Source organism: Nilaparvata lugens, chromosome 1 (assembly GCF_014356525.2).
Source record: "Nilaparvata lugens isolate BPH chromosome 1, ASM1435652v1, whole genome shotgun sequence".
In the NCBI taxonomy this organism is placed as follows: domain Eukaryota; kingdom Metazoa; phylum Arthropoda; class Insecta; order Hemiptera; family Delphacidae; genus Nilaparvata; species Nilaparvata lugens.
The window spans coordinates 11936808-11961773 of NC_052504.1; the positions used below are offsets into that span (position 1 = coordinate 11936808).

The 24966-nt window shown below is 32.9% G+C and overlaps 1 protein-coding gene across 2 annotated transcripts; it reads right to left on the minus strand.

The window, feature by feature from the left end:
• Positions 1 to 23824, minus strand: LOC111050231 (acyl-CoA Delta(11) desaturase). Of its 2 annotated transcripts, none has more exons than XM_039430227.1 (6): positions 23459 to 23824; positions 14215 to 14420; positions 10215 to 10345; positions 6847 to 7052; positions 5134 to 5319; positions 1 to 3585 (listed from the first exon to the last, which is right to left on the minus strand). In XM_039430227.1, exons 2-6 carry the CDS (start codon positions 14399 to 14401, stop codon positions 3288 to 3290), a joined length of 1008 nt encoding a protein of 335 aa, XP_039286161.1. In that variant the 5' UTR covers positions 14402 to 14420; positions 23459 to 23824; the 3' UTR covers positions 1 to 3287. The 2 variants fall into 2 exon arrangements, with proteins under 2 accessions (XP_039286161.1, XP_022192204.1); XM_022336512.2 differs by lacking the exon at positions 23459 to 23824 and adding an exon at positions 15039 to 15064.
• Between the last annotated feature and the right edge of the window lie 1142 nt (positions 23825 to 24966).

The window sequence follows — 24966 nt, forward strand, 5'->3', positions numbered from 1 at the left end:
TTCATATGCGACTGTCGGCCTCAGTAACTACACTTTAGCGCTACTTTTGAAATCAATTTTATTTCACCATCTCAAACAGGTTTAGTACCTCGAGATGCAAATACTCAATTGGCATTGCATTTTATTTTGTAATAGTATTTTCCCATGTTGTAAAATTTGTATTGCTTTTATTATGTATTTCTAAGATGTTTGTAATTTTATATTTCTGTCAATAAAACATCTGATGATAAACATGGTTATATAATAACTGTAGCCAAATCTTACGGTTATAGAGATAAACGTGTGACAATATAACAATATACTCGTAAGATATGAAACTGTGCAGAGATATGAAAAGAGCATAAAAATATAAACAATATAAGTAATGCAAAAATTTAAGTTCAATGATTGGATAAATTAATAAATCACATCAGTCAAGAGTATTTCTCTAACGCTATTTAATTGATTGTAATACAAATAAATTGCATGGGAATTAACTATTGGGCAATAGACAAAATTAATGATGTACAACGGAAGAGTTTGAAACTAAGTAATATCTAACTACAGAATGTTGAATTGGGAACTGGTAGGTAACTAAGTGTCGATGCGATTTCTACTCAAGTAGATAAGGTAATATAATTTGTTTTAATTGGTAATCATGGTGAAAACCCGTGGTAGACAAATCTATTTAATTGTATGGTATCAAGTTTTAAATGGGATGCATGTCTCTTTTAATAAAATAATAATAAGAATTCATGTCCCATATGTGAAAATGGAGAGTGGAGAATCAGAAGCAATGCAGAGATGAGTAGCATTCTTCGGGAAAAAGATTTAGTACGATTCATAAAGTCTAGACGAATCAGCTGGCTGGGACATGTGCAAAGAATGGAGAACATTAGGATGCAGAGGCAGATGCTTGTTGGAAGAATGGAAGGAAGGTGGAAAAGAGGTCGCCCGAGAACACGTTGGCTGCAGGATGTAGAAAAAGATCTAGCATGCCTAGGAGTGAGTTACTGGAAGAGACTGGCTAATCAGAGAGATGAATGGAGGCAAATTGTTGAGGAGGCCAAGGTCCACGCAGGGCTGTAGCGCTTCGTAAGTAAGTGGGTCTCTTTAAAATATATATACTCTTTCTAGAAAGGCATGTATTTTTATCTGCTAGAATCAAGCTATGTTGCTGTCTCTTATAAGCGATGAAGAAATACAAGCAGTTATTTCCACAACAGAATAGATGATCAATAATTAGATAATTACTTGAGTACAAACAAAACATACAAAAAAAAACTAAAAAATATGGGAAAGCAGTTGGCTGCGCTGATGATAAGTGGGATTCATGTGTCTGTTACTGCCGTTGTAAGGGTGACCACTTCAAGAGCCGACCTCTCTAAGTATCATTAACTTACGAGTCTAAAACTAAAAACTTAAAGTATGTAACAGTATTTACATTACTGTTTCTGAAATTGAAGTTTTATGGTAAATGTGGATTGTTGGGAGAGCTATAGTTACTGGTAATATTATATGACATTATTAAAATCTAAATAATATAATAATTAATATTGACATTGAAATCCATCAAAATTGACCTAGTTATAAGTATCAACGAAGAAATAAAGTAAACATCACGTATTCTGTGGAAGAAGGTAGTTGAAATTCAAGTTTTACTATTCCTGATACCTTTTTCGCCCTCTCAAAGATTGGAGGTTTTCCTAGTACATGGATATCCATAGTTGGAAAACCCCTTCAATCTTCTACCCTTTTTTGCACCACTCTCTTTTTATTTTGTTCTAATGTGTATTGTTGTTGTTTGCATGTATTCTTTTTGTTAATCCCTGTATTAAACTTGTATGTGTGAGTGTAAAAATAAATTGAATAAGTTTGGTTAATACCGGTACTTTCCAACTCTTCATTTTTAGGAAGATTAAAATTTGAAAAAAATACAATTCTAGGCTACATCAACTTGATTGTTCGGTTTATATTTCAACCAAACCAAACTTCAACGATATTAAACAAAAATTCGACAAACAGGTCAAGGCAAAAATTTTTACTTTCCGATGTAATAATTGACTCAATAAAAGGAAAAAGACTAGCTTACAAATAACTACTTTTGATCTACTTGATTATTGATATTAACGAAACCATAATTGTCTCACTTATTGAAAAGGAACTTATATTTGCAATGTGAATCTTCATAAAGAAGAAAAGAACGTTGAATAACACAAGTGGAATAAATAAATAAAACTTCTCGCTTTCTGAACACCTACTACTAATATTTACGCAGTCTTCATCGAACAACGAAATAAATATGTAGAGCAAACTAACATCAATAAGAGGCTACACTATCACAGTCTATTAAACATAGCCTATTATTATTAATTATGTATCAGCGTCATTAACTCAATTAATAATCATTACAAAATAGACGTTGGTGTTTTGCACAATTTTTTGGTGAAGTAGAATTCTATAGGTACCCTATTATTATTTACGGTAAATATATGACTGATCTAAGAATAATTTGATAATTAATATTCTATAGTAGAGAAAATAATGGATCCACAACATCTTAAAAAGAATAAATTATTAATATACCCCATGAAACATACATCAAATTACCAAGAAGATAGAAACGAATGATATACGGGAAGACAACACAATAATAAACAATTAGGTTATACTAAAGTCCAGTTCCAAATGCAACATCCTGAGAACTTTTCCTTCGGTTATAAATTGGGAGTCAGTCGATAACATTTAAGGAAGCTTGCAAAGATCTTAATGGATACTTTTTTTAGTAGTCAACAGCAACATTATCACACACACTTGGAAGCAAAAGGCCATTTGGTATCAGTATTTTAAATATTTAATTCCAATCGACAATGATGATGAGTTGAATGTGTGGATATCACAATAATCGTGCCAATAGGAGTAGAAGGCAGCTTTCTTTAATAGATAGATAAGATTTGGTCACAAATTGTGTCGCTGTTAAGTGCGGCGCAGCTGATGGAAACTTGAAGCATTGAGTGTGAGACGACAAAATGTCGGATCAGTTCAAGCATGGAAAATTCATCACATTGTCGGATTAAGTATACAGTTTACGTATAGAGCATTCAGTGTGAGACAACACATAGTCGAATCAGTTCAAGAATAGAGCATTTAGTGTGAGACAAAACATTGTCGAATCAGTTTAAGAATAGAGCATTCAGTGTGAGACAACACATTGTCGAATCAGTTTAAAAATAGAGCATTCAGTGTGAGACAAAACATTGTCGGATCAGTTCAATTATAGAGCATTCAGTGTACGACACTTTGTCAGATCATTCGATCAGTTTCAGATCGCTGCAGCTCATATCGCGGTCGCCGTAGCCCCAGACAGGTCGCGATCCGTCGCCGCATCGCTGCGATCTGCTGCGGATCATTTCGGCCGACGCCCGCTTGCAGTCATACGCCCAGCCGATCCGCCGGAAGTAGTCAATGAAGGCAGTGGTCAGGTTGAACGAGTAGTGACCCAACTCGGACGTCTTGTAGTCCCAAGGGAAGACGTGGTGGAAGTTGTGCCAGCCTTCGCCCAGAGCACCCACACTAACCAACAGGTTTTCCACTGGCATTATGTTTCTGTCAAACGTGATCACAATGTTAAGCTTTCTCAGATTATTTCCCCAAAATCAATAAGGATCAGTGCCTATCAGGTATTTCATCCTCAACTGAAATTCTATTAATTTGCTGGGCATCAGCAATATACAGAAAATATAGCATAAAGGTACATTTTTGTTTGTGCTTAAACTTCCGCAGTCGATGACGACAAGCATTGTTGACATTCATATTGTCCAAATTTCAAGTGTGCTAAAACAGCTGATCAAATAACACTTTTCATTATTTGTGTTTATTATTCAAGAATCAAAACATTTCTAATAATATCAACATATTGCCATTTAAAAGTATAAAAATGTTTAAACTCAACCTCCCCCATAAAAACATAATTGAACATAATCTTTTGAGTTATTTAGAAAAATTTAAATCTACCCAATCTGAGATCCTCACCCTGTCGTGGTCGACGACGGCATTTACGCACAAACGAAAACCCAGCTTAAAAAGATATCCCATGGTAGAGGGCGTTTATGTCGCAATTTTCATTGTTAACTCAAGCCGATAGTCCTAGTACTTCTTTTTTGTGAAGCTATGTGACGCTAGTAGTCTCTCATAATTTGCTGCTCTTACACTCTCACCCGGCCAAAACAGTAATAATAGACAGTGGACGACAGTAATCGGCTCGAGTTAACAAAAAAAAAAAAAAAACACTTGAAATTTGGAACATAAACTACCTATACCATGGAATATCTAGGCTACTTATGCTATATTTTCTCTATGTAAGTACTTTATAATGATAGAGATAAGCTATGTTTTCTTAAATTATTTTCACATTATAGCTTTACCCAGATTGAATTACCTCTAATAAATTTTTGTTGTCATGTTGCGTTCTAATCGATTTTTTGGTCGAGATTTACATTAGATCACTTTAAGAATGAAATTAAATGATCGAACTTTTGAACAGTCGAAAATAGCAGTAGAAGAACAGTAAAATTTTACTGTTCAATATAATTGACATCAGGTTGCTACAGGCGTTCAATAGAATAAATTTGTAATTCTTCTGTAAAATTCACAGCATTTATTTTTCTTTCCCTAAAATTGTATGACTGTTCTTCAGAGTCTATTCTTTCTCAATTAGTTAATAGAGATTTTATACTTCCATCTCTGAGTCCAATTTGAAATTCCATAGATTTACAGTATATTTCATATACATTTTATTGTCTTTTTTCTTTAAGGCTACTTTTAATATAAATAAAAATATAAATCTCCGTACCCTTTCCTCGCTTGAAAATGGCATTAATGTCCGAAATATGTTGTGAAAAAATAATTTAAAAGGGTACTGAGATTTATATTTTTATTTATTTCATATACAGTATGTATATAGCTCAAAATCACTGTTTCAAAATCAATGGATGGGGTCGCACAATATAAGATTTTCATGAGAAAAAACTTAGTGATGGATGTCCTATGGATACTCCTTAGGTTGGCGGTTGCACCACTTAAATACTCAAGTAAAAGTCAAAATTCTACTAACAAGAATAGAAAATAGTCTGTGAAAAAGTCTGAAATACTAACTTGTCATAAGGCTTTTGTCCATACATATGAGCAAAGCTGTTGACTGCAAATGCCATGTTCAGTGTTACTGAGAAACGTGTGTTGAAGCTTATAAAGAAGGCATTGAACAATGTTTCCTTCCAGAAGTACCAAGGAATGAATACTGGAAGGCCAAGGCACAAAATTCCAAACAGAGGAATGTAAAGTCTGTAAACAAAAATAATCAAACAGTTGTGATTCAAGATTTTGAAATGCCACGTTTTTGTCATCTATTTGAAATGCATTACATTACTTTCAACAGTTATTACATAATATTCTTCATGGGAAATAAGTAAAGTTCCAAGCCTAGAACTTAATTTTATCGTTTCATAAAAAAGACAGCATTAAGGTTAATTTGATTTTATCAATAACTTGGATTAAATTTCTCATTATAATCTCTATAAAGAAAAATTGAGGTTATTTATATGGTTCAGTCACAAAATAGCTTTAAATTCAGCTAAAGCTATAAATTATTGCAGCGACCCTGTATAGACCACCCAGCTTTGAATGAACCATCTTTATTTGATAATTTTTATGACATTTCATACATGAAGCTATGATGAGTAGAAGTAATGTGAGTATTATGTCTGTGCACAGACTTTCCACGAACCCACACCTCAGCATGCTAAGCATGCATAGCTGAGCATGTTAAGCATAGCATCAGCTGATGAATAGCGTATGGCGTGTGTTTGTGGCGCGTAAGGTGCGTAAAGACTTATGTGCCAAGAACATGCGCATTTCATTTTTCATCAGCTGATATATCTGTATTTTACTGCTCCTGTAAAAACACAAAAATAATAAGAATAGAATCAGCTGAAGTGAAATGCGCGTGTTCGTGGCACATAAGTCTGTAAGCACCTTAACACAGCTATATGAGTGCAAAATGGAAGCACGGATCGTTCGTGTAATGATAGATTAACGATAATTTGTGATAAATGATAATTTCATTTATTGCACAGGGAGGTGAGTGATTAGAATACTCAGAATCACAGTCGACTTGAAACACAAATCTCACACAATTTTATATGAGCGTAATTTAAATATATTTATCATGTATGCGCATAAACGTTTCATTTTAGGGTATCTTCACATTTATTTATTATTTTTATTTTCACAAAAAAAAAAACACTGAATGGGAGAGAAAAACTAAGGATACTCCTTGTACTATTTCTCTCCCGAATATTATTTTAAAAGTCCGAAATGAGGTTATGATTCCACTTCTCTGAAATTTAGTCCTTTTTCACTCAAAAACAACAGAAACTGAGAATTTTAAATTTTGATGGTTGAGAAACTGGATAGAAAACAAGAATATTACACTCAATTACTATCAATTGGAAAATTTTCACGTAATTTTACAAAATTTAGAGCCAGAAAAACACATTGGAAGCCAAAATGTGTAAGTGCACGTCAGATCATGCATGAGCCGAGAACCAAAATCAGGAAAAACATTGTGACTTGTCTGTACTGTTCACAGTAAACATAACCAGCAAGTGCACGAGTTCAGTGTGAGTGTCCCTATTGCTTTTTCCGCATTTTATTTCTCATCTATGCGCTTGGTCGTAAATGGCCACTCTTGCACTTGCACATATACACATCCTATGTAATCATACTCTCATCATCACTATGATCGCTTCCCATAGTTGTACACAATGAACACACCTTTGAATTTACAAATTGAGAGACAAGTTCACCAACCTTCTCTGCCAGACGACAATCAGATCGTTCTCCAAATCGGACATGTCGATCGCTTTGCGGCAGGCGACGACGGCCGGATGCGGCGTGAGGAACAGCCAGCCGACATGTGCGAACCAAAAGCCACGCCTTGCGTCATGCGGATCCGCGTCCGTCTCACTAAACTTGTGGTGAACTCTATGATCTAATGCCCATGCATACACATGCCTCTGAAAAATCATCCACACTAAGCAACCATACTACTTCAAACTATCAAATGAAAGTATAGTGAGGTCTACGTTATAACAGTATTTGATCAACATTGGTTTTGCTATCCTTACCTAACATTCGACAAAGCAGATAGCGTTATCCTTTTCTACCTACGCAAGGTTAACAGATCGTTTTTCAAAAATGTAGAAATATGATTAATTAACAAAGTTTCTCTTCTCAATTATGAACATTTATTATTTAATTATTGAAAAATATATTTTCTTGACGAATGACATATTATTATTTTAAACAAGAATGAACAGTTGATATTACATAAGATACACCGTTCAGCTATCCTCTATAGAAGACAGTGGCAAGGCAGAGAATCGGCAGTTATGAACATTTATAATTCAATTATTAAAAATATATTTTCTTGACAAAAGAAATATAATTATTTTAAACAAGAATGAACAGTTGATATTACATGATATATACCGTTATCAGCTATCCTCTATAGAAGGCAGTGGCAAGGCAGAGAATCGGCAACGCTGTTCTCCTATTTTTCTCCATTGCCATTATAACGTGGACCTCACTATAAGCAACAATACTACTTCAGACTGTAAGGAAGTACCGTACTAAAAACAAATTGGTCTGCAACTAGAATAATGTATTATTCATGCAGTGCTTCTCTTTGAATCAACGTCTAACAGAGAAAACCAAACTTAATTAATGGAATTCACTTTGGATTGCCAGTATTGGTTGTTGCATCTATTCAACATCAATCGATTTCAAGAATCAATAGTATATTTTTATCAATTTGGCTATAAAGGATGATGATTGATGATGATGATGATGATTGAAGTACAAGGTGCGCCAGAGAAACTTACTTATTTGAAAGGTCAATAAAAACAAAAGTACCTCAGATATTTTTTTTATATAAGAATACAATATCTCAATTTTTTCCATGCAGTCTTGAAAATGAGATCAGACCAATGGCGGCCCCCATTGTGCATAAACTGATGAAGTCGATTTTTGATATTTCATTGCAGTATATCAATCGGTGTGTTGGCAATGGCGTCGCGAATGTTGTTCTTGAGGTGTGCTATGGTCCGTGGTCGATCGACATAAACCAGAGATTTCAAATAACCCCATAAAAAAATCGCATTCACGAATCGCATGTGGAAATGAGCCTTGTCACTAAAAAAATGACCGCGTCTTCAGGCAGGTTGTCAATCAGCATATCACATGCATTTTGACGGGAAACAAAATCGCGTTCAGTCAATTCTTGAACAACAGCAAATATAGTATAGGGATGAAGTTGAAGGTCTTCATGGAAATTCATCGAACAGTGGAGTCAGAAATTGCCATAGCAGCTGCGTGTTTGCGAGCCGAACGCCTGGGAGAACGCACAACTGACTGACTCACTCTTTCCGATAGTTTCTGGAGTTCTGATGGTTCGTTGAAGTCCATTTCTGGGTTTAGCGACACATCCACAGTCCTGAAATGAGTTAACCCACGACAGAATCGAATTATGGCCAAAAACGAGTCTGTGGGGAGGAATTTCAATTCGAGTACGGAAGGTTATCGACCATTAGAAAAGAAGCTCTCAACTGCGAAGGCCCGCTGCTCTCTAGACGAGAGCATAATGGCAAATTTACTTGAGGAAGGATAAACTTGAGAAGTTGCCCCTCCAGATACGCCCCCTCCTGCCCCTCTACACGACCAGTTCAATGTACAAGTTTTTTTTAAATACGTAAGTTTCTCTGGCGCACCTTGTACAATCATGATTGAAGATGAATTATGATTATGAAGAAATATTAAATGAAAAAATATCATCAATCACAAGTACAACGATGAATGAAATCATCTTACTAATGGTTGTAAGTTGCTTACAAACTTAACTACAAGAGTGATTATGTAATTTAATATTCTAACATAAGATAAGAAGAAGTTGATTTTGGTAATTGTGAATTTTAAAGCTGAAAAATTGCATCAAAATGAATATTACAAACAGGATTTTCTCAAAAATGTTGCAGTATTGGATGATTCAGTACCATGGGTTTGAGAATATAGCTACAGTCCGTGTCCTGTAGCTTTGCCTATCGGTGGAGAGCCACTAGACTACAATTATACTACCCGTTCAAAAACATCGAACATCTGTAGGGAGCTTCCTGCATCTATGGATCTAGGTACTCTGGAGCGTATATTTTTGTAAAAGAAGGAATATCACCCCGCGAACCATACCTTGCTGTTCCAAAGTCACGGAGGCAAAGCTACGGGACGCGTACTGTACTTGGTTATCAGCCTCCATCAACTTAAATGAGCTACTTTTCTGATAAACAAATAAAAATGCACAGTTGACCAATCTGGTACCTACAGAAATAATCGAAATCTATCAACTAGCCTAAAACACACACACAAATACTGAATATGTCTAAGAAATTCTAAATACCGTAACTAAAATTCAATTCAACTACACTTCGATTTCACTACTTTGGAATTTGGTTATTGATTTTTTTGATAAACTTGACGGAGTAGGATAAACTTGACGGTAAACTTTGATAAACTTGACGGTAGTAGTACTGAATATGTCTAAGAAATTCTAAATACCGTAACTAAAATTCAATTCAACTACACTTCGATTTCACTACTTTGGAATTTGGTTATTGATTTTTTTGATAAACTTGACGGAGTAGGCTACAATAGTGAATTCATAAATTGAAAATACAAATAAATCTAGAGTATTTATATAAAATAGTATTAAAAGGTGGCATGATGAACAAACTATTGAGAATAATGCAAGAGATACAAGATAACCTTCAATAACGGAATGAAGTGCATAAAAAATTACAAGACAAGTTTATTAAAATTGATGAAACAATTAAATCTAGAGGAAACAGGAGAGAATCTTCTAGGTTTGGATGGCAGATTGTTGGAAAAGATAAAAAATGTGTGAAGAAAGTTGACAAAATAGCATCATAATTTGAAAGTATTATAATAATTGCAATGGAGTCCGTCAGAGGAAAGTCATGCGGGGAAAACAAAATTCCTTCAATTTGAAACCATACAGAAAAATCTAAAAAATGGATCGTGATAAATATTATAACTAGAATGTATTATTAAGAGATGTGTAGTATGTCATAATACTGACAGTCATTGTGAAAGCAATAATATAAACTGACCTGTCCGGAAATTGTGAATAGGAATGCCAAGAGTAATCTAAGTGGCCATTTGGCTTTGTACGCTCTATGCGACCATAGACGATGAGCTCCAGCTGTGATTCCAAATCCCGACGTATACGTAAGTACGATGGCTGAAAAATAACATTCAAAATAAACTTATATTGATATTTTATTTAATCACAGGAGAAAACTCAATGCAAAAATTAAGAAGAAATTCATAAAACTATTAAAGTGACTCTGTATTGAATGGAAAAGACTTGCCAAAACGGCAACACCACTACACCTTTTCCAATTTTATTTGAGAAAGTATCAAGTTAATTTGAGAAAGTATCAATTGTATTTGAGAATAGTCACTTGTAATTGAGAGAATGTCAGATGTAGATGAGAATAGTCAATCGTATTTGGGAAGTCATCATATGTACCGGTAATTGAGAATAGTGAATTGTATTTGAGAAATCGTCAAATGTAAATGAGAAGATATCAATTGAAAATGAGAAAATTTTCCAATTGACATGTCGTGACTCTTCTGTAGCCTACAGTACAGGTTTGATTTGAGCAGGAAAGGAAACTGTATTACGTACACAGTATTCCAATTACTATCACTTTGCATGGGGGAAAATGAATAGCCTATATTCATATTTTTTGAATGAATTTGATTATTTTCAATGGTGAAAGTATTTCCCCTGAACTGTTTACAAATGATTAATGAGAAGTACTTTTATGTATGTATTGGCAACGCGACTTTTGTCTCCAAACATTTTGTGAAACATTGCACTTGATGAAGATCAAGTTTCTCTATGTTTAAGGCGCAATTGGACTTTAATCAATCGATTTCCTTGATCAAACAATTCAGCAATTCTTCAATGGATTCTGGGGCTTAAAAATAATGTTCTATTTGAAAACTAAACATTTTATTGTAATAATAAATATATTATATTATTTTATATGAGTACAGCTATGGAAAATATAAGTACTGGAACTATTGGTTTTTTAAAATCATTTCCCAATTACAAATTACAACTTCTCGATTTCAAATCGTATGTTCGCAAATTGAAATGATACTTTCTCAAATACAATTGACTATTCTCGTTTACATCTGACGTTTTCTCAAATACAAATGACTATTCGCAATTACAATTGGTACTTTCTCAAATACAGTTGGAAAAGGTGTAGATACTATTGTTTCGGTTGCTACACCATTATCAATATCTACACCTTTTCCAACTGTATTTGAGAAAGTATCAATGTAATTGAGAATAGTCATTTGTATTTGAGAAAACGTCAGATGATGTAAATGAGAATAGTCAATTGTATTTGAGAAGTCATCACTTGTAGTTGAGAATAGTAAATTTTATTTGAGAAAGTATCATTTCAATTAGAGAACATTCGATTTGAAATCGAGTTGTCAGTTGTAATTGGGAAATGATTTTAAAAAACCTATAGTTCCAGTACTTATATTTTCCATAGCTGTACTCATATAAAATAATATGATAATATATTTAATATTGTAATAAAACGTTTAGTTTTTGAATAAAAAATTATTTTGAAGCCCCAAAATCCATTGAAGAATTGTTTGATCAAGAGATTCAATTGATTGATGATGAAGTTCAATTGCGCCGTAAACATGGAGAATTTGATCTTTATCAAGTGCAATGATTCACAAAATGTCTGGAGACAAAAGTCACGTTGCCAATACATCCATAGGAATATACTCATTAATCATTCGTAAACAGTACAAGAGAAACAGTTCATCCCGGGTTCGAACCCACTCACAACCAAAAGTTTTTTAACCAGATCACTCCCGTGTTATCGGATGGGCACGTTAAACTGTAACTGTCGGTCCCGGCTGAAGTATGACAGTCGTAAGGCCCATTGACGGCTTAAATTATATATTCAGGCGGTGGGACCTTCCCGAAAGGGACTCCCCACCAACAAAAGCCATACGAATTTACTTTTTTAGTAGAAGAGAAATACTTTAACCATTGAAAATATGAATTTTCACCCATGCAAAGCCTATTATAGTAATTGGAATACTGTGTACGTAGTACAGTATCCTTTCCTGCTCAAATCAAACCTGTACTATAGGCTACAGAAGAGTCACGACATGTCAATTGGAAAATTTTCTCATTTTCAATTGATATCTTCTCATTTACTTTTGACGATTTCTCAAATACAATTCACTATTCTCAATTACCGGTACATATGATGTCTTCCCAAATACGATTTACTATTCTCATCTACATCTGACATTCTCTCAATTACAAGTGACTATTCTCAAATACAAATTTCTCAAATTAACTTGATACTTTCTCAAATAAAATTGGAAAAGGTGTAGTAAACTGGAAGCATCAGAATATATAAACATTGATTATCAGACTATAATTTGAGATACTAGTTTCGGTTGTTGCACGATCACCAATCTCTAGAATCTGAAAGCAGCAGAATATATATATATATATATATATATATATATATATATATATATATATATATATATATTACGTCTGGTTGGCCTCAACGGCGTCAGACAAGTCAAAGTGCTAGCAAAAAGCGAGATACCATAAATGTACATGAAATTTATATCTAGTATAATATAGTTACTATTTGTCTTTGACTTTATTACATCAGCCCTTCAGATTATAAAAGCACTCCTCCTTTAGAAATAATTTTAAACTTCATTTAATTAAACTCCTTTATTGTTAATATTTCCCGCAACCGAATCGGTAGTACTTGGTAATACCAATATAACTAGGTTTTTCTTCATACCAAGTCAATCTATGATACTCAGAGGAGGTACTCTTATGAAGGTGTTATATTCGAGCGACTTGTTAATAGTCTGTAGTGAACACCTTCTAATATATACACACATTTCCAAAATATAGAGACAGGGAACATTGAGAATCTCCATTCCAATAAAATAGTCCCTACAATGTACTATACCAGAGACATTTCAATCATTTAGCACCAAAATTATATAATCTACTTCCTGCAAACTTTGAACAGATTAATCATCCTAGAAAGTTCAAACAATAGTACACAATTGGTTGATGAGCAAAGAAAGACAGAACATAGAAAACATTATTTCAAACAACAACTAACCACCTAATAACTTACTAAATACTATCTAATTAATAATACGCTAAAAAAACAAACAAAACCTACTCTAGAACATGGTACGCCATAGTGGAGTAGGTCAATTTCCATACAGAAAAAACTAAACAAGTAGAGGACACAATAAGAATTTTTTGTAACTAACTATTGTATATAATTGTAATTTATCTAATATTTTGTGTAATTGATGTTGTAGTTTTAGTTTTTTGGGAAATAAGCATTTATTTATTTATTTAATGTATTTGCGGATGCAACCTCAACATAGTGCGCAGTGCTTTCTTTTGACAAATGAAAATTTGCTGAAGGTTACTCTCTCTAGCTCCCCATAGGGCCACTGAATAACATTGAGTAGCAGAATATACAGAATAGTTTAGGTGAAGCCCTACAATTGGCCATCAGGTGATGACCAATTAAGGTTCAGCTCTGTTATTGGCCAAGACTAGACAAACCCAAGTATTCCCAAAAGATTATTTATCTATTTCTCATAACTCCATCAGTCGAATAATCAAGAATTAGAAATGATCTCATGTCATTGTAGTCTCAGTTGAGTACCGGATGAATTTGAACACATATATTTTCGACTACATTATTGATTCAGATTTGGTAGCAATGTCATGAACTTCATGCATGATACTGGAATAACAGAAATACAATAATTGAGATGAAATAATTCGTTTTTGTAAACTGATCATTTAGTCTCAGACTAATGAAGTCATAAAATGAAAATGTTTTTAATCGAGCGGAATCGACAAAAAATTATTTTCTTGAAAAAAGTAAATTCGTAATTAAATTAGATTTTTTGTTAGTGGGGAGTCCCTTAAAGGAAGGTTCCATCTGTTATCATTCTTGAAAAAATAGTATATAAATTTCCGACATTTGTCAAACTTACCCCATATTGCGGTGAGAAGTTTTGCAGATGTAAAAATCAGATAAATGCCAAAAATTCCACCGCCATGTACGAATAATTGAGCTAGCAGATCTGGCCATCTGATTTTAGACACATACTTCTTTCCAATGTTTTCATCTACTTCTGAGAACTGGTGATTGTTGTTTGTGCACTGAGACTTATCACGCATATCCTTGTGACACACCAGGCTGTCAACAAATAACAAATATGCATATAAATTGTAAATAATCATGAGGAAACAACAAATATTGATTTACAGCTTTTAATTTGGAATTTCGTTTAACAATAGATATTAACAATTATTGACATTTGCTACTACTGAAAGCTAAAAACAAACCACTCCCGCATCTATAATAGAGCTTGAATAGAAATATTCATTAGTCACACAAATACTGCCGCATCTATAATAGAACTTGAATAGAAATATTCATTGGTCACTAACTAGCTACTAGCATAATATTGACAGTCTATTTTTATTGTCATGATGAATGTTTAATGTAGACAATGTTTAATGTAGGCAATGTTCAATGTAGTCAGTGTTTAATGTAGACAATGTTTAATGTAGGCAATGTTTAATGTAGACAATGTTCAATGTAGGCAATGTTCAATGTAGTCAGTGTTTAATGTAGACAATGTTTAATGTAGACAATGTTCAATGTAGGCAATGTTCAATGTAGACAATGTTTAATGCAGGCTGTGATGTGTGTGGCCTCAATAACTAGTCCAATTTATAACAATCCATAGTGGTACAAAAACGTTGAATATGCCTATTCAATAATTATTGAAAAAAGAAATACAGAAAATACCTGGGTGGCATTTTATTCCAAGTTGGCAGTCTCATTTCTGGACTATAGGTTATTTTTGGTCGAGAATTGAGATTAAACTGAAATTACACAGGAAAATATTGAAAACGAACCGGATGAGGTTAAGAATGTATGACAGGAACAACTGCAGAGTGGGAAAAGGTTCACGATACCACAAAGATAAGAGAGACCGAACCTTAATTTGTACTGCACTTCAATTTCAAAGTGAAATGCTATTTTTATTGGCAAGAATAAAACTTGTAAATTTGGAAAGTTGTAAATTTTATAGACACATTAATGTTTTAGAAAAAGGTGAATAGTAAAGAATATTTTTGATGAAAAATTTGTCAATATAAGCCTTACTTAATTATTTTTAAAATGTTTAAACTCAGCTATGAGACTATTTTTATGTCTCTCTTTAGCCTACTACGAATTTTTATATAAGCCTTACTTGATTATTTTTATAATGCTTAAACTCAGCTATGAGACTATTTTTTGTTTCTCTTAAGCCTACAAAGAATATTTTAATCGAACAATAATAAAAGCGAGTAGAGTGCAGAAAAATTAGGTACATTTATTCCTAGTTACACGGTAACCCTATTTTATAAGATCAAGATTTGAAAATTATAACTACTGTAATTTACTTTATGAAAATACATTAAACATAGTCCTACATAGAGAGTTACTAAAGTTAAAAAAATAAAAAACTCGGACAAAATAAAAATCAATAGATTCCAGATGTGTTTTCTTTTGCTACAATAAATGCTACCTCACTACAGTATAACAGAATAACTATCACAAAAATGTAAACTGGAATTAAGTACAATCTCACAACCTGTAGAAGAGATTAGATGCTTGGGAACCCTTAAGACTGCAGTGGGATGGATGGGGTGAAATTTAATATAGAAATAAAAGGTCACTTCGGAAATTTGATAGGTGGATAGGTGCTGATACTGGCTGGATTCCAAGCTTATTAGATTATTTCTTATGTAATCCATCACATTGTATTTGAACTATCTGCTAGGACAGTGAAGGTAGAGAATAAAAAACAGAACAATGAGCAATGAGAATATCTAATTGTACGCATTTTACAGAGTTCGCATTACAATTTTTCATTACTATTTTATCTTGTGTAGGACACATTATGAACATTGCTAATTGTTCGAGTAATTAAATGGCAAATAACAAATAGCTAACTACACGATAAGGATTAGAACTTGGAAAAAAGATTTTGTGATTACATCAGTTTACATCTAACCGCAATGACATCCATAAAATTATTATTATTAGTAAAATTTACATAATGGAGAGAACTCAAGGACATACGTGACAATTTCGTCTGATATTGGAATAAGACACTGTAATTAGATGGGAAAATTCCACGAGTAACAAGCTCTATTATTCATGAGATTTCTGATTGGTTGACAACGGTTCAACAGTGAATTGAACATTTCTACTTACATGTCGTCCTGCATGTGAAAACGCATTTATTCACTGATAACTAGAATTTGTTCAAACTGTCAAATTCCTTATAAATAACATAAATGATTACTTTTCTACAAATGCTAACAGTTTAAAGTCAACACAGAAACCAAAATTGTATGAGTCACTGGATTATCAGCTTATGTGATTATGAATATTCATTATATTCTCCTACCCGTATGCTAAATACAATAAAACTTATTTTTCACTAATTCTATAATAATTATAAAATCTTATCCGTGTTGTTCTAGCTATGTACACATACAATTCAGTTTACAAAACAATACAAACAATTGATAATGTTAATCTCGTAACAAATCAAATTTATTTCCATTCAATACACAGTTCACAAACAAAAATATAAAAATTTACATTTATGGAAAATTATAGATCTGGTTATTCGTTAGATCTAATAGAGATCTCGTATCCAGTTATTCGTTAGATTTCATAGAGTTTGTAATAGTGATTGCTGTTGTAGACATAGGATATTTTAATAATGAATCTTTCACTTTAAGGCTGTGCAAAGGCTGAAAATAAACTTTCTACTGCTGATATTTTTCAAAGTTTTTCGATTTGTATATCATCAAGCTATCAAAATGAAAAAGTTTTCTATGGAAAACATTTTTTCCGATCAATAATTTTTGAGATATGAGCACCTGAAGTTTAAATTTTCGGGACAGAACATTTCAAATTCGGTAAGAGATAAATCCATGAGATTCAGAGATTCTTCATAGTATTATCTCTTTGTTGATCTAGTAAAACAAAAATTTTTTCCTGAAAATTACAATTTTTGAGAAAGTTATTCAATTTACCAAAATTGACCAAAAATAACTCAAAAAAGTTATTTTTGGTCAAAAATAACCCAATCTAGTAAAACAGAAATTTCCTGAAAAAACAATTTTTGAAAAAAGTTATTCAATTTACCAAAAATGACCAAAAATAACTTTTTTGGGTTATTTTTGACCAAAAATGACTTTTTTGGGTTATTTTTGGTCATTTTCGGTAAATTGGATAACTTTCTCGAAAATTGTTATTTTCAGGAAATTTCTGTTTTACTAGATCAACAATACCATGAAGAATCTATCCTCTGAATCTCATGGATTTATCTCTTACCGAATTTGAAATGTTCTGTCCCGAAAATTTAAACTTCAGGCGCTCATATCTCAAAAAGTAATGATCGGAAAAAAATGTTTTCCTGAGAAAACCTTTTCATTTTGATAGCTTTATGATATACAAATCGAAAAACTTTGAATAATATCAGCAATAGAAAGTTTATTTTCAGCCTTTGCACAGCCTTAAGCATTGAGCAAGTGGAATGGATGGATGATGGAGGCTCGGATTGGAGGGTGGGAATTCTAGCCTAGCCAAATGACAAATATTGTGCAAATAGCGGGTCAAACTGGAGACCACCCACCAGCTACTGACAGCTGACACGCCCTGTCTAGTAAGGAAGTCTCCAGACGTTTCTCGAAGAATATCTCGGTTGCTCGATATGGATCAGAGTGGTGCAGGAGGTCAAACACAATTCCCACCTCCCACCCACTCCTCTCCATCGGAAGTATACCATTAACAAGATATTTTTACATCATTGACGGAAAGATCCTGCGGTGACATTAAAGGCTGGCTTGCTTATTCGGGAATCATAAACTTGAACACTAAGTACAACTCAAGAGAATCCTTTACCACTTTGCGAAATTGCACAAGAATATGATAGATTGAGTAAAAAATACAGATTTTGTTTTTGAAAGTTCCATTCCAATAAATTCAAATAATATCTAATCACAATCACCACTTTCAAAAAAAGTTACAAGATAGATTATTATAATCTCAATTACTGAAAACTGAAATAGTATGGAAGGCTTGATTCATTTTTTTAAAAAACTTAATGACCATTTTGTTGAGTTATTACTGTAAGGCTGGGGTTAAACCAAACGATGGAATGCTTTTTCTGAACAAAATTAAATATCTAGATAGAGCCAGTATAAAAGCTTTAAATCCATGAAAACTAACAATAGATTCATACACTTTTGGAGACATAATTTAACAAGCTTCTCATAATATATGTCGGGGTTGTTTCTATGTTTTTTATGCTCCGGAATTCGTGCTCTAGCTTTATGCTTGTTTAGTCTAAAAAAATGAAAAAACTAAATGAACAAAAATTGTTCGTTGGAGATATTTATTGAATAAATTATTACAATCTATCTAGTTTAGAAGTATAATAAGAATTACTCAAATGAAAATTATGCTATGTGCAATCTAAAATAAAATTGGGCTACTGAAGAATTAATGAATAATTGCTCATGTGATGAAATTGTACAAAAATCTGGTGTGGTACACTCACACAACTTTCCTTGCTCATTGAACTGTAAGCCTCATTCTTAGACGAGAATAATTTAGGGGAATAACATAATGACGATTGGCGGCAACATAATATTTGAAACTAGATCAGACTACTGTATATGTGTATACATATATCATTGTTTTCAGAGTACATTTTTTTCCTTTGTGTAAATATTGTAAAATTCGATGATTTTATTAAAAGTCGTCAAAACAGCTGTTCTACAGATGAAATATCTCGACTAGGTCTTCTTTTTATAAACTGCTCTACCTACCTACCTCATGCACGAGAAGGAGGTTACATAGTCCATTTCTCAAGGATGGGGTGAACACCCATTAGTTTCCCAGGAAAAAGACTCATGCCAGTTGATAGAGCTGATAAATAACTATACAGGGTATGAATGTGAAAAAAATCGGTCGTCATTTTTGAGAAAATCGTGAAAAACATGGTTTTTAGTAATTATCAGCCATTTTTCTCAAAAATATTACGGAGCTCCTGCAATTTTCTCAGAAATGAGACTTATGTCAGTTGATAGGGCTTATGAATATCTATGGTATAAATTTGAAGAAAATCGTTGAAGCCGTTTTCGAGAAAACCGTGAAAAACATGGTTTTTTAGTCATTATCCGCCATTTTTCTCAAGAATATTACGGAGCTCCTGAAATTTTCCCAGAAATGAGACTCATGTCAGTTGATAGGGCTTATAAATAGCTATCCATGGTATGAATTTGAAGAAAATCGTTAGAGCCGTTTTCGAGAAAAACATGGTTTTTTAGTAATTATCCGCCATTTTTTCCGCCATCTCGAATTGAATTTTATTGAATTTCTTATTGTCGGATCCTCATGGTATAAGGACCTTAAGTTTAAAATTTCAAGTCAATCTGTTAATTAGGAATGGAGTTATCATGTTCACAGACATACACACACACAGACCAACACCCAAAAATCATGTTTTTGGACTCAGGGGACCTTGAAAAGTATAGAAAACTTGAGATTAGGGTACCTTAATTTTTTTTGGAAAGCAATACTTTCCTCACCTATGGTAATAGGGCAAGGAAAGTAGAAAGATTAATAATTGTCCTACAAAAGGACAGTATACAGTATTTCCACTTACATTATAGGGATTATAAACATGGTAGTTTTTATGATCAACCAACAAATAATCGAAATTATTTACTACAAGATTCTTTTAAATTGAAAAGAAAATCAAATGCACAATCATTATTTAACACAGTTAGTAGACCACCGAAAGCACAATTCACAACATTGAATATGTGAACAAAGCGCTACCTTGAAAATAAATCTATGTTATTCACTCGAGATCCAGTTTTCAATGCAACTGAAAATTTAAAATACAGCCCAGAATGGATAGCTTCTAAAGCAACAATAGAGACATTATTTATCGGTAGAGCATTATGATTATAAGGAATAGATTAATGGACCTGTTTGTGCAGAATATCGAACAGATATCCAATTTTCAACCTGTATACGAAATACTCAGCTACCTCTAGAGAACAAATATTGATTCGATCAATGATGGATGGCGAGCAATTTATCTACAGTTCATGTCTGGAAATGAGGTTTCCTTGGCATAAACCATTTATTCCCAATCAAACTCATGCGAGCTTCAATATTGGATTGAATTATCAAGCAGAGGATCATATAGTAGGGCATAATAGTGATTTTGACATAAAAAATTCATGCACATCTTCCTATGCACTCACATATCAATTTATATCACATTTTGGCTTAATGCCATTATTTTCCACATGGACGTTCCAATCAGATAAACATTAAACAGTAATAACTTCAGATAAAAAGTAATAACATAATGTTATTACTTTTCTCCAACATAGTTGGAGTTCTTCAACATTCCTCTGCGATAATGGTTTCATTATTATGTGGTCGTTACTGGGCGACTCCAATATTTATGAGGTAGATGACTTTAACTTGACTTTTTCTGCCACAAAAAAAATTCTCTTTAGCATGATGTCTTAATTAGTAAATATGCTTTTATTTCACGGTAATTTATGGGTGCTAGCTGCTAGCCTAAAAAAAGCCAATCTACATTACAAGATATTCAACTCTGGGAAGGATTCCATATTGTCTGCAATTGATGGTTACAGTACTGTACCACTGTTAGACAATATGATCTGATTTAAAATTATTGAACTCAAAGTCATAGTGCATTCTGAGATTGCAAAGTTCAATTGAAAGCGAAATGTAAGAGGAAATTTTTTTCTCACTGGATTCCTCATTAATGTAATATTTGATGGGAATCAAAAATGTTCATGAAACATCACAAAAAAATCAAAAATAGCCAAAAGATGTACTTTTTTCTGCTCTTCTTATAAATTGGAATCTATTGATTTCTTCTGCACAAGCTTTTGCGTGCACGTGGGAAATGAGATGAGGCGACCAAGCGAGGCGATAGCAGACTGAAGTTGCGTCGCATCAGACCACTTGCCTAGATCGTTGTGTTAACTTTACCAAAGTCAATGAATGAAACTGAGCAAAGCACCTACGATGGAAAATACAGCCGCTACAAGATTTAAATATGACCAATTTTTCGGAAATCTTTCAATTGTGAGTTCTCTTTTTGTAACATCAATTGAAACGCTTTTAGGACAAGTACTTTCACTCTAACTTAGATGTGAAGTACAGCAAATTGATGTATAATACTTGTAAGTTATCCGTATTATTGTCAGAGAAGGATAGAAGTAAAATTCGACAAAAACATTTGGTCTGTATATTCGAGAAAACGAGTTACCATTCAATAACATCAGAATGATAATTGTTTTCCACTCATCGTTGCTTTAAACAATAGACAATCATTTTTCAAACATTTGTTTAAGCTATTAAAGAAATTTTTTATTCATTAATGAATTTATCTATTCATTTATCATTTTTTTCTACTTTTCTTTCCCTAAACCTCATTACAAAAGTGCAAATAAAATTAAGGTGAAATTTCTAAAATGTTATAGTTTAGCATGTTTTAGTTAGGTAGTATTTTGTTATAAGAAAATTCTTTATGTTAAAGTTTTGTTCTATTTAACGTGAGAAAAAAATACTTTCAAAATATAATTGAAGAGACTTGAGAAATTGTCAAAAAATCCACTTTATTTTAATAGAAATTATTATTCACAGGAGCATGGTTTCGTGTGTGCTCACACATCATCACACACGAAAGCATGCTCCTGTGAAATAATAATTTTTATTAAAATAAAGTGGATTTTTTAACAATTTCTCAAGTCTCTTCAAATATTATGGAAAAGTTCCACAACATCAACATTTACTTTTCAAAACATAACTTTCCAAGGTTCCAAGTGGTGGAGTTAATGGAACTGAAACTATTCTGAAGCTTCAGATAAAACTGAAAATCCAGAGTGGTGTATCCTTCACAAATTTTCTTGTTTAAGACCAAACCAAATATGTGTGTTGAATTGAACAAATAGCTATGTAACGTTTTGTTCACAATGCACAATTAATTATCAAAGTACTTGGATCGATCGTCTTTAGGAAAAACGAAAAAAAATAGGGGCAATTTATTTTTCCATTTAGAAATATTGTAGTTAATGAGGTTGATGCGGATTTGACACCCAGTGTGATGGGACTCCCCAAAGAGAAAGATAATTAGCTTGTACTTTCTATCCATAATCTATTTTCAACTGTCATATTTCAACTGTCTACTATTTCAACTATTTTCAACTGTCAAACAGTAATATAATTATTACTGTACCATTTTATATATATTATATATATGTAAAATTACTACATATTTACGAATACAATTTTTGATAGGGAACGGTTGGGGATTGGGGCTTATTTCTTTCCTTAATTTTTTATCATTTTTGTAGTTATTAGTAAATGAGTAAAAAATAATAAGTTGATAAGTTAATAAGTATATATTGTACAAGAGTAACCAATAAAGTTACCCACCTTGGATGCATCTCCTTATAACTGTGATGGGAGCATCGCATTCTTGCATTAGTAATAAGTTATCAATAGTAATATTATATATAGGAGTTTTTAAGAACACCCTACCAATATTCTAGGGTATTGTTCCTGGTCCTGGGTAAGAAACATATCTAAATATCATATTTAAATTGTCCGGAAGTCTTCAGTTACTCACACAGCGGCCATTTCGCTTTTTTTACTAAGTATATTTTTTCTAAATAATGTGTGCGCCCAGTGAATGTCATCAAATCTTCCATGTCAAAGTGCATCCAAGATATTTCTGACTTTTAATAAGGATAATTGTAATTTGTAAATCTACTATTTGTGATTGAGTAAATGTGTTGCTTGTATGAACATGTTATTTATCATGTTAAATTTTGTATCCTAAGCGTTCTACTCCTAAATGCCTATCAAGGAATCAAATATATATTAGGCTACAATAAAAGCTTCATAAAATTTGAATATCTTAGTCTAGTTATGTCATTTTATGCCAGTTTGTTTTACTGAAATAATCAGTAATCAAATTGCAATGAGTAGGCTGTAATTACCGGTACCGGCGTACCGTATCTATCTTTAAAATAGTAGGTAGTGTGAAAAAGGTTCAAAATAGAATTTTTTTTTTCAAATAGACAACATTAAAAACTTACCAATTGCTTGGCTATATTTTATTGAAGAAATGAGGTTGGAAGCAGATTCTTTCTACCAAGATTTTTCCTGAATAATTTTTGTAAACAAATTTATATAAGTTAACTTTTCTTATCTTTCACTGAAAAAAAACTCCAATAATAATGAAATAAGTCTACAATATAGGACTAAAAACTGAAAATTACACTTTCAAGTGATAAAAACTTGTCTTAAGGGAAATAGAACCGCAAACTTTATGATATTATACCTGATTCTAAAGTACGTTACGATGTAGATTCTAGATTGCGGTATGAAATGAAGTTGAAAAGTAAAAAATCTTCAAGCAGACGAACAAAGTGACTGACAATCACAATATTCACAATGAAATCAGGATTTATAGAGTACCCTACACAAAATGAACAAGAGTTATAATATCGATATCTGAGACATCGACTTTTTCAAGAGATTGTGTAGACTGTGACAAGGCGTGACAACAACAAAGCTGATCATAATTCTGAGTATTCCCACTTTCTTGAGTGTATGTATGCTCAATATTGTTATAACAGAATTGGTACGATTCTCTGGAGTGTGGAAGTAGTATTGGAAAAAAAATAAATAAAACACCTGGAAAAGTGAGATTATGAGCTGATTATACAGTTCAATTATTCTCCAATATATGGGACCATGATGAAGATATCCGAAGTACAACTACTATAAGTAGAATATATTAGAAAATCCATGTTTACCACTTGTATATTATGGGTAGTCAGCAGTAAGATGCTGAAAAATTAAATTCACAAGCAGTCTCTTTAAGTGTGTGCAATGATATACTGGGATAATTCTCATTTGTCAAATTCAAATGTACCTATATAACTCCAATACACAAAAAAATCTAGGTCACATAGCAAAGTATTTTGATAAACTCTTGCTCTACCTTTGTGTTGAAGGCAACAGCAGAGCAAATAGCTGAATCAATAGCTGTAGTCATAATTAGATGTTTTGAGGCTGGAAGGTTTTTAAAAGACAGCTGCTAGGACATTGCCAATGCACAAACAAAGGGATACTGATGATCCTGCTAATTATAAGCCAATTTCCATTTTCCCTATCACCTCAAACTTGAAACAGGGATGAGGACACAGATGACTGATTTTTTGAGATAGACTGCTATTACCATACTTGATACTTGAATTCTTTGTCATTGAAAAGCCTGATAGTCTGTGTCTGGACCTTTGCTGGTATGGCAGTGAATCTCATTGAAACTGGGAGAAGAAATGAACGCTTCAGTCATGTTGATAAGTCATGGTGTACAGCAGACTTGGCTAGTATTAGAACACTTGTTATTATTGCCAACAATATGTACAAGAATGCCGTAACTGCAGAAGGTTAGAAACAAGTTCTATTCAGCTTACCTCAGACTGAAGAAGATATATCAACAGGATATTGTCAACTCAAAGAGCATCTGGAATGAGGGTCATATTAGGAATGCTCCAAACCCATGCAAGGCAGCTCCAAAAGCAAGAAAGTTGTACTG

Coding starts and splice junctions, on each gene's coding strand:
- LOC111050231 (XM_022336512.2), bottom strand. Junction 10,346..14,214: donor ACTTCTCACCGCAATATGGG/GTAAGTTTGACA, acceptor GTTATTTTTCAG/CCATCGTACTTACGTATACG. Junction 3,586..5,133: donor GGACAAAAGCCTTATGACAA/GTTAGTATTTCA, acceptor CACGTTTGACAG/AAACATAATGCCAGTGGAAA.